The sequence below is a fragment of a genome, unplaced genomic scaffold (assembly GCF_019419815.1).
Source record: "Pyrus x bretschneideri cultivar Hongxiangsu unplaced genomic scaffold, Pyrus_bretschneideri_v1 Contig32, whole genome shotgun sequence".
Taxonomy (NCBI): Eukaryota; Viridiplantae; Streptophyta; class Magnoliopsida; order Rosales; family Rosaceae; genus Pyrus; species Pyrus x bretschneideri.
Window position 1 is genome coordinate 5,394,429 of NW_025999635.1, and position 11,149 is coordinate 5,405,577.

The following is an 11,149-nucleotide window of genomic DNA, read 5'->3' on the forward strand; positions in this document are numbered from 1 at the left end:
ATGTGCCAGTGCACAAAAGAGCATTAAACTCTTCTGCCATTACCTGTCGCCATTCGGGATGTTTGTTAGCCTATGTAAAACAAGTAGGCTCAACCATAGCATTAGGGGCAACAAACCAAACGAGATGAAGTTTCGCTAATGCTGGAGACTCATGTAGAGTACAGGATTCAGATTTTGTACATGCAATATATGCCCTTATTATTTTCTTTTCGGAGATTTAAACAGACCCCTGTTCTTAACCCTTATGCTTAGGATGTCAAGAACTTCAGATCGATACATGTTGAGTCGAGTCGAGTCGAGTCGATTTTATTTATTCTAGGAACAAAGTTGCTTCATGTTTCAAGTTTGTAAACTTTGCGTATATTGGCATCAATACGAATGCTTTGTGACAGAGAGTGCCTCTAAATAACATAGGAACATGCTAACTCTGTCGTCACCATTTTGCTTGCTCCACAATCATTTCAAAGCTGCATAGCAATTGGGTTTTCTCGTAAAAGAGCGAGAGGTGTCATGTGAATTAATACGAAGAAGAGAGAGAGAGAGAGAGAGAGAGAGAGAGAGAGAGAGAGAGAGAGAGAGAGATAAGTACTACAAAGAAGAAGGGGAGACAGAGAGAGAACAAAAGAAAGATCCAGAGGTAAAATTGTAAATGAAAAATAATTAAAAATACAACCACGAAATAATGTGAATAATGTGAGTTCGCTGATAATTAATTAATGGGGTGTGTTATACACACACCCTATTTTACTTCTCACACACCTCTTGATAATTTTTGTTCGTTGATCTTCTTTAATTCATCTGATCCGACGGCTGAAAATTAAAAAGGTGTGTGATAAGTAAAATGGGGTGTGTGGATATCACACCCCTTAATTAATAGGTAACTAATCCATAAACCATTTTCACACATTTCTCTTGTCATTCAATTTGCTTCTACTGAATTAAGAGTTACTTGTTCAGAAAACAAGTCTTTTAATTTTATATGGGATTTTTTTTTTTATATTTTTTATTTTTTAAGAAAACCTCGACGGTACGAGGGATATTTTATTAATAACAAAACAAATACGTTACACTTAGTCAGGGGAGAACATAAACCTTACCCCTCATAATGCCAAGAAAAGGAGAAAAACAACATTGAGTAAGAAGGGGGGGCATAAACCTTACCCCTCTAAAAACGAAAACAAAATCGATACAAGGGAGGGATAACATGAAACCTAACCCCTCTAAAGCCAAACCTGAAAGAAAAATACAATGAAACAAGAGGACGAAATTTGACAAAATCAGGCAACACAACCATACTGGCATATTCGTCACAGCAAGGAAAATGCCAACAAACTTACGCAAAGTACAAAACAAAGCTAAACATATTCAACAATTACATGATACATTTTAAGCACTATCCTATTCAGCAACTGTGAAAGAAGAATGCTCCATGGCATGTTTACCAGCAAAGAACCAAGCACAATCCAAAACCCCGTGAAGAATCCAACTCCTAAGCTCACGTAGAACCACCCATCTTCTAGTAAACGGTATCCACCTCCTCCGTCTTGCTCAAGTGTTGCTGGCGGTATCACCCCATTCGTGCTGCAATTCTTGTTGAGGGGAGCTCCGCATAATTCGTTGCCGACGAAGCTCGACTGATCGAGGCTCTGCAGTTGAGTGCTTTCCGGAATTCGTCCCGTCAAATTGTTGTAGGCCAAGTTTAAGTGACTCAGAAATGTCAAATTCGTCATGCTTGGAGGAATTTCACCATCAAGTTGGTTCATGGAAAAATCGAGAGATTCTAACTGTGCCATATTACCAATCTTTGAAGGAATTCTTCCAGTGAAGCGATTATTCGATAAATTGAGGGACTGCAATGCGAGGAGGCTGGTAAGTTCTTCAGGGATCTCTCCATACATAAAGTTGCATGAAAGGTCCATGCATTTTACGAATCCCAGAATCTTGGCATATTCCATTTCTATCCCTTTCGTTACCAAGATTGCATTCTCTGTTGCCATTTCTATATCTTTCGTTACCAAGATTGCATTCTCTGTTACCATTTCTATCCCTTTCGTTGGAGAAAATGATTCTGAAAAATTAGCCATGGCGCTTAAATTGTGGAAGCATCTCGGTATCATTCCTGAGAGTTTGTTATGTGCAAGGTCCAATATCTGGAGACTTTTCAAATAACAAACTTCATTAGGAATATCTCCTTCAAACTTATTTGAACGAAGGTTAAGAAGATGCAACCCTGAAAGGCTTTTCCCTATCCATATTGGTATGCTTCCGGAAAACCCATTTTCACTAAGGTCAACAATTGACAAGAAGGTACAGTTCTGCAGGGAATGTGGCAATTCTCCGTACAGGTGATTATTGCGCAAGTGCAGCGATCTCAGAAATTGTAAGTATCCCATGGACATTGGGACATTCCCAGTTAGGTTGTTGTTTTCTAAATGCAGGAAGCTCAAGGATTGCCAACTCATCCAACAATCGGGTACTTTTCCAGTGAGAAAATTGTTCCCGAGATGAAGAAAATAAAGTTGCTTTGTTTCATCCGGCCTATCACAGAAGAAGTGGAAAACAGATCCAGAAAATGATGAATTGGAAAGATCTAGCCAATATAATGAGGTGGGAACAATAGGCAATGCACCAGTGAAATGGTTAGAACTAAGATCAACAATTGAATATGGAGCAACAGATATATTTGGAATCTGCCCATACAACTGATTGTGAGAGAGATCCAGAGATTGTACTTGGGAAGTTAAGTTCCAAAACCAAGTTGGAATAGTACTTGAAATTTGTGTACCAGACAAGCTTAGTTCTTTTAATTGCGTTTGTGTCCGCAACCACATCGGCCATTCAGGCCCCAAATGCCAGGAATCCAGCTGCAAAATTTCAAGTTGAAAAGGAGGAACCCAATCTCGACTAGTTTTCAGAGTTAATGAGTTTCCTCCCGCAATGAAATGCTTCAACTTTGTAAGGTTGCTAAAAGAAACTTCAGTGAAAGTTCCATTAAACTGATTTCCAGATATGTCCAATTTTTCCAAGCTTGACAGATTTCCTAGTGACATTGGAATGGGACCTGATATATTAGTATACCTCAACAACAACGACTTTATTCCATCTGGACCACATCTAGACAAACTTTCAAAGATTTCGGATGGTCTTCGAACCGTGAAATGGTTCTCTGACAGATCAAGAACTTTCAACTTACAAAGATGCCCCAAAGAATTTGGTATTTTCCCTTCCAACCGATTACCATCCAAGTGAAGATTGACAAGGGATTTCATGTTTCCAATGGAACTCGATATTTCACCGCGTAATTCAATGTAAGAAAGAAGTAAGGACTCGAGATTGTTCAAGCTATACAACCATTCAGGTATGGTAGAATTGAAGTTGTTCCCCTCAAGATTAAGGACTTTAAGACCGGTCATATTCTGAATTGAATTGGGAATCGGATCAAGACTAATATAATTGAATGACAAATCAATTTCCCTCAAAGATGTGATATCCTGTGAAATGCTAGGAATTGGACCTTGGAAACCACAAAGAAAGAGACGAAGAGAAATTAGATTTTTAAGACTGAAAACCCACCTCGGCATCAAAGAATTAAAATAGTTTTCAGAAAGATCAAGGACGACCAGGGAAGTAAAATTTGCGGTGGGTAGATGGGGAATTTGATCAAGTTGACAATCAAACATAATTAACTCTACCAAAGAAGGAAGCATGTTTGTAACTTGCAACCAATCAGATGCTTTGCTAAGATCTACAGAACTCAAGTCCAAGTGTTTTAGCAGAGAAAGACCAGAAATCCACTGAAGGTTTTCAACCTTCAGATAGTTAAGACTGAGATTGAGATAACGTAGACTGGAGAGATTTCCCAGTTTATGAGGAATTACTCCATCAAACCTTGAGTATCCAAGATTAAGGTGTGTTAAACTTGTCATAGAACCAAAGAAACTGGGAATTTGTGTTGTACTGAAATCATTGTTACTCAAGTCCAAGTAGTTGAGATGCTTTAAACTGAGCAAAGAAGGATTTATCTTACCACCGAAGGAAGACTCCAAATAAGGTTCGGAATTATTAAGGTGCAGCTCGTGGATGTGGCCGGTCATGTGATCACAGACAACTCCTGTCCAACTGCAACAGTCTGAAACTTCTTCTGCAACCCACGATGCAAGCCGATTGGCAGGGTCCTTGAGATCTTGCTTGAACATCAGAAGTGCTTGTCTTTCGCTTTCTTTGCAAAGTGGGGGCCAACCGGGATTTCCATTGCATAAACCAATACTGAAAGTAATGGTTGCAATGGCTAGAAACCTGATTAGCAGTGTAACAACTCTCATGGTTCTCTCCATAAAGTTCAAGTGTATGAAGCAGGTGATGTGTATGTGCAATGAAGGATCCAGAGTAGTGCTACCTATATATACTAGGCAGCCTCACCTTTTCTAAACCATCCTCTACGGCATGAGACCGCATTTTCAAATCGGTGCACATCAATGAGAGCAGCAGTCGTCGGACGGACTCTTGGAATCTTGGACAAAAGTTTCATCACCAATCCAGATACATCACCAGCAACATCATCAAGTTGCCGTGTAATAATACTTGTCAACTTTATCTCCAGATCAGATTCAACTTTAAAACTATCTTTCTTTAATTTGTTCAGAGGATTAAATTAATGTTTGATAATGTTAGGAAGTTGAGAGGATTAAATTTTATGTGGAAAATTTGGCCAAAAACTCTGATGTATTCCATACGATGGTGAATGCATGAAAAGTCATGCAGAATAATTAAAGTACACAGTCAATGATACTTGTCAACTTCATCTCAAGCACACCAGATACAACCCATAAAACTACAACAGATAAGAGCAAAAACGACTCAGTTCGTGTAGTTGGTAAAACCATAAACAAATTCCATACCATTTCACGGCCAATCCAGATACATCACCAGCAACATCATCAAGTTGCCGTGTAATAATACTTTGAACAAATTAAAGAATAAATTAATGTTCAGAGGATTAAAACTATCTTTCTTTAATTTGTTCGGAGGATTAAAACTATCTTTCTTTAATTTCTTTAAGTTGAGAGGATTAAATTTTATGTGGAAAATTTGGCCAAAAACTCTGATGTATTCCATACGATGGTGAATGCATGAAAAGTCATGCAGAATAATTAAAGTACACAGTCAATGATACTTGTCAACTTCATCTCAAGCACACCAGATACAACCCATAAAACTCCAACAGATAAGAGCAAAAACGACTCAGTTTGTGTAGTTGGTAAAACCATAAACAAATTCCATACCATTTCACGGCCAATCCAGATACATCACCAGCAACAACATCAAGTTGCCGTGTAATAATACTTTGAACAAATTAAAGAATAAATTAATGTTCAGAGGATTAAAACTATCTTTCTTTAATTTGTTCAGAGGATTAAAACTATCTTTCTTAAATTTCTTTAAGTTGAGAGGATTAAATTTTATGTGGAAAATTTGGCCAAAAACTTTGATGTATTCCATACGATGGTGAATGCATGAAAAGTCATGCAGAATAATTAAAGTACACAGTCAATGATACTTGTCAACTTCATCTCAAGCACACCAGATACAACCCATAAAACTCCAACAGATAAGAGCAAAAACGACTCAGTTTGTGTAGTTGGTAAAACCATAAACAAATTCCATACCATTTCACGGCATAAATAACACTCTTATTATTAACATAAATAACAATCTTATTATTAACATGGATGGATCTAATATCATTTATTATGTTTTTAGACACAAATCATAAGACTATATATTTCTAATTTCATTTCACCTGTAATTTATAACCTGCCCCCTTCCAGTTTAAACTTTAAAGGATGCTTTTCTTTAATCCTGGTTCTTCACAATCAATGAAGAGTAATGACACGTACAGACATTAAAGTTGAAACCTTTTTCCAAGCAGATGCTACACCTACAAAAAGATATTAAGCTTAAAGACCTTAATATCCAGCTTTGGATAATTGGCAAGTATCTGCTAACCTTCCCTTATATGCTACAAATTCTGACTTTAGCTTAGGAGAGCAATGGAATTTGATTAGAATTATTCAGAGCACAAAAATACACGTAAACACATACAAATTTTTTTGAGCCGCACGATATTAGAGAAAATTCATCTGGTGGTTCATCAACTGAAAGCGACGACGATCCAAAATCAAGGGCAGGGTAGACGCCATGTGGCCTTTCTCGAGGTTTAATTGACAGCTCAGCCCTTCATCAAAAAGTGAAAAATCAAAATTACTTTTACAGTAAGAGCAATACCAGAAGATGTAATCTAAATTATTTATATTTGGTTCCCCTGAAATCCTTTTGACTGCTTCAACATGCTATATGTAGACAGAACCAGAACCAAGTCCAGACTCACTCGTAATAGGTCTCCTCATCCACAACAATATCCCAGCTTTCCCCTGTCGTGCTTTTTCCATATTTGTGCACCTTACTGCAAAGAGAGAGCAAGTTAACTTGTCAAAGAAAAACCAGAACAATAGATGCCAATGCAGTTCAGCATGTTTATTTCCTTTCGTACCCATTTCCAAAGTGCTCTTCTCCCCATGTCCTTCACCAACCTAGACATGAGAGAGCAAAAACAGAGTTGCATCAGATTAAATTATTGAAAGAAAAAGTTCACTTCTGTTGTAACGAATCAACATTAGAATCAAGCAACCAAGTTATGAAATACGAATTTAAAATGTAACTATTTACCGTGTCTGAAATGAATCTGTGAAATCAAATAGTTAAACCCTAAACAGCACCCCGGCAAATAGCATAAGAAAATTGAAATTAACTCTAAAGAAATTGGGAGAGAAGAATATGAAAAGGGAATACCTTTCGGCCCTTTGAGTTATTGGAAAAAAACCCAACAGAGCAACAGATAAACAAAAATACAGGAGGAAAGAAAATAAATTTTCAACTTGTAAGATTCATACGCGAACAGATTGGCGGTCAAAAGCATTTCAAAACTCAGAGCCATCAAGCTTTTTGATCTGCATGGAAATTATTTATGAAGTTTGAGATTCTTATAGACGCTTCAGACACATCGACATATTGAAAAAGCAATATTCAACAACCTAGTACCCATGCTCCATAGAAGGTTACAGAAAATATGAATGTCTGGACTCTGGAGTGAGAAAGTAAAAGGACTTACCGCGTACTTCATATCTTCCAAGTTTGTGTAGTCTACAATCCCTGTTGTTCCTACAAAAAAGGCATAGGACAAAAGCTAAGTCAATCGAAATTCTGATGTCTCATGAGCTAGGTCTTAGGATTAAACTATTGAACTAACACTATATGAAATAGCAGTGTATATCCCAAAAACAGTCTGAAATCTGGTTGATAATCGAAGAGTTCGAAGGGATTTACCTTTGGATTCTACGGCTTTCAAATGGAGTTTGCTTATGTGTGGGAGAGAGAGGTGAAGCGGCTAGGGTTTGAGTATGGAAGAGATGAAAAATGGAGCGAGCACCTGTTTTGGCTGAAGCAACGGCTCACACAATCCGGACAAAACTGCAAATGTCTTAAAAGGGGAAATTATAAAAAGAAACCTTAGCAACTGAATTCAAAGAAACATTCTGACATTGTAAATAACACAAAAACAAAAAAAAAAAAAAAAAAAAAAAAACCTAAACTAATTACACTCGGATTACAATGTTATCATTTAATAATAGGAATTCCCAAACCTTAGCAGAAGATCCTGCATCTGCAAAGGATCCTTTAAAACCTTTTTTCTTGAACAACCCCGCAACGCAACACATCCAGGCAAGGTAAACCAACAGCACCCTCATGCTGAGCTCTCCTGTGCATATAGACCCCTTGTAAGTAATCTTAATCAGTCAGTTATCAACTTATCATGAATATACAACTTATATGAATTTTCTACAATATCCAACACACAAATATAACAGAAGAGGAAACTTTTACTTAAGCAGCACAAAATGATATCCTCTGCATTTCATTCCAAAATCCATCACTCTTATGTCTTTGCCTGCACAGTTTTTGCTCCAACATAGCCTGCCATGATGATAGCACTATCAATAATTAAGACATAAAGAAAAGGCTATCCTAGCTAGGTATTATCGTTGGAGTAAACCAACAGCACCATAAGTAAAGTAGCAGACCAAAGTTTTTTTTAGAGTTGATGTCTTAACATGTTTAAGTAGCGAAAAGATTACAACACATTGGATGTGTTAACAGATCCATAAGCTGATGACTCCCTCTCTGGTTTACCGGATCATTCTTAATGTATTCAACAATGCAGCAGCAATTAAAAGTCCTTGGAAAATGCCAAGCTACTATAAAGACATGACGAAAACTATATCTCACCTTACCCCCATGTTGGCATAGACAGCATATCCATCCTTGTTGTTCGGGATGAATCATAATCCTGAACTCCATTATCATCATCGTCGAGAATGTCTTTGGCTTTTCTAGCAAGAACACCCCAAAACCCATGTTTGAATTCATTAACATTCTTCAATGACGTATGCTCGAATCAGATACCGGAATCAGATACAACAAAACACACAAGTCACGAATGAAACAGCACAAAACACACAACCCAAAAATTAAATGAAGAATTCTTTATAACATGCATGTTGATAATACCACGAAAAATTCCACTTCATTATACATGCATATTGTTTTCTCAGTCCAAATATGGAATTGCCATCATCTTTTTTGAAAGCACAAACCAAAATCACTTCTCAAAGAGATCATACACAGAAGAGAGTGGAAGCTTACCCAAAGCCAATTTCATGTTGTTCACGCCTTCTTCTTCTTCTTTTGGACCCAACAATCTGTGGGTTTGATTGCAGCATAGTGATTTAGTTTAAAATTTCAACATTGATTATATATATGTAGATAATCCTAAACACTTCAATTAAATCTCAAATTGAAAAGAACACTTCAATCTGACTAAAACTTCACAAAAGAAAAAACAAAGACAGAAAAATGTTCAAACCAATCTAGAAGCCAAAATGATCCCCCAACATCAGTAAATTAACAATAAAAATCTAAACCCATATAAATTCACAGGAAAATCAAAACGCGCGAAAAAAATTTTGGATCACAAATTGTCAGGTACAAAAGGATAAATTACAAATCCAAAAGAAAAAAAAAATCACAAACAAACTCAAACTTCAAATCAGTGAAGACTGGGTCGCAGCTCTTGCCAACATTGGTGCTTTCGCCATCTCGACCCTCAACATGCTTCCGGCCGTACTCGATGACCTTGGTTGTGGAATTCTCCAGCAATTCTGGCAGAATTGGTTGTGCCTGTTTGCTCGCCGCAAGGTTTTTTGCTGTGAATGAAGGCAAAATTTATAAGGTCAGAGAGAAACATGATAGCCACGGAAAAGAGTGCGAAAGAGTGGTGCAAAAAGACTGGCCGACAGTTTTTCATGACCGGCAAAACATACACCCAAGAGAAGCAAGTATAGTTTTAAGATTTAAACATGAAAGCATTAATCTCTAGAAAAAATTCATCATCAATATCAACTTAGTGCTGAATCATAAAGAATTAAGAATCAAATGAAAGAGCCACAACTAAATCACATTCCAAGAACAGAAGGTTATATGAACGAACACAAACCAATTACAGAACTCACACTAATTGAACACAAATTTCAGCAAATACCCAGAATAAATAGCAATAACTTAACCATAACCCAGACCCAAATCACAAAAAGCGGCAAATATAACCTCAATCCCACTTAAATCCAAACAACCAGATGACCCAATCTCTCAAATATCACCGACTAATGATCAAGGCAGCTACAAAACAGAAAACAAAAATGTGAGTTCTAATTGAATTCATTTACATATACCCTACACCATTAAGACTTAGTAATAAATTTATATTCCTGTATTCCATAAAGAAAAGAAACTTGTCATATAGAACAATTATAGGTACATAATGTTTTGATAAGATAACACTTAAACTGTGCAAGACCTTGCTATTGCACCAGCATGGTAGCAAAGCGTAAATTATTTTAATCAGGTACATACCAATTGGTTGTGATTTTTCTGACTGCAGGTTGTTGAAATACCAGCCACAACAATCTTAACATCAACCTCGTCCTGCAAGGAAATGAAGTTAAACGTAAAACAGATCATTCTGGGAACACATGTAACCTAAAAAATGTTATGCATTAAACTTGTGCTTCCAAGCGTATATTATATATGACTTGTCCTGGATGTTCTTCTTATATTAAAGAAACCAGGATTATTGTTGCGTATACCTTAAGCTCTGTTAGTAGCATAGATACAGCCTGATAAGCAGGGTCTTCTGTGCTTTGCACAATAAACGTAAACTCTAAGGGACCACCATAGAGAGAAGTGACCTGTTTTCGTTAATTAACAAAATAGTTCAGACCATATTGGAAGAAAACCTTGAATACAAATTCAACCTATTAAATCAGTTAGCAGAAGGATTTTGAACACTTTACCAGATAAGACATCCCTGCAGCGCAAATACAGAAATTTAGACATGCCCATCAAAAGAAAATATAGTTTAACTATGTTAATCTAATATCACAAAGATATTGAGTTTCCAAGTCTCAGACCCAATATAGTGTAATTTGAACTTCTTATGACTCAAGGGCTCACCAAATGGGTTTTCGATTTCTGTATGAAATTAGAAGCCTAAGTAATGTTTGATGACATATTGAATCATCAAGAGCAGGATTCATATGTCCCCTTCCTTGCACAGAACCTAAATATGATTGACATGTTCTCAGTACGATTCACTAACATAATGCATAATGTGATCTATGAAATGCCGACAAGCAATACTTCGAATCGAAGAATTTCGCAATCCCAGAAGCCGAATTCAAATCCCGGCAAGCAATTCATCCCAGACGCGACCCCAAATAACAAATTAAAACCCAACGAAAAGAAAATTTTCAAGTGAATTTCTCGGTAGCCAAACGGACCCGGATCTGAACGAAACATAAAATGGCGAAAAAAAATCTAAATTTTAAGGGAAAAAAAACAAACCTGGATCTGAACGAAAACTGCAAGCGTGCTGCAGAACGCTCTCTCCCTCCCCCTCTATCTCTCCTCCTCTCTGTAAGCCGCATGCCTTCCCCTCACCAAATCCCACACTGAGCAGTCGATCCCACCGAATGCA

General features: G+C 37.1%; 1 protein-coding gene and 1 long non-coding RNA gene across 19 annotated transcripts; both read right to left on the reverse strand.

The window, feature by feature from the left end:
• Window positions 1-1,108: 1,108 nt before the first annotated feature.
• Window positions 1,109-4,936, reverse strand: LOC103967297 (receptor-like protein EIX1). Of its 2 annotated transcripts, XM_048590515.1 has the most exons (2): window positions 4,420-4,936; window positions 1,109-4,296 (listed from the first exon to the last, which is right to left on the reverse strand). In XM_048590515.1, the coding sequence occupies exon 2, from the start codon at window positions 4,194-4,196 to the stop codon at window positions 1,356-1,358; it is 2,841 nt and encodes a 946-aa protein (XP_048446472.1). In that variant the 5' UTR covers window positions 4,197-4,296; window positions 4,420-4,936; the 3' UTR covers window positions 1,109-1,355. The 2 variants fall into 2 exon arrangements, with proteins under 2 accessions (XP_048446472.1, XP_048446471.1); XM_048590514.1 differs by lacking the exon at window positions 4,420-4,936 and having other exon boundaries at window positions 1,109-4,379.
• Window positions 4,937-5,702: 766 nt separating this feature from the next.
• LOC103963376 lies at window positions 5,703-11,149 on the reverse strand. 17 transcript variants are annotated; one of them, XR_007260538.1, is made up of 15 exons: window positions 11,017-11,149; window positions 10,627-10,732; window positions 10,467-10,480; window positions 10,260-10,361; window positions 10,027-10,098; window positions 8,761-9,320; window positions 8,344-8,447; window positions 7,942-8,031; window positions 7,701-7,832; window positions 7,384-7,537; window positions 7,169-7,218; window positions 6,727-7,007; window positions 6,551-6,590; window positions 6,389-6,463; window positions 5,703-6,235 (listed from the first exon to the last, which is right to left on the reverse strand). It is a non-coding gene; the product is annotated as an uncharacterized LOC103963376 (long non-coding RNA). The 17 variants fall into 17 exon arrangements; XR_007260536.1 differs by lacking the exon at window positions 10,627-10,732 and having other exon boundaries at window positions 6,727-6,742; window positions 6,951-7,007; window positions 11,017-11,143; XR_007260532.1 differs by lacking the exon at window positions 10,627-10,732 and having other exon boundaries at window positions 5,703-5,938; window positions 6,103-6,235; window positions 11,017-11,143.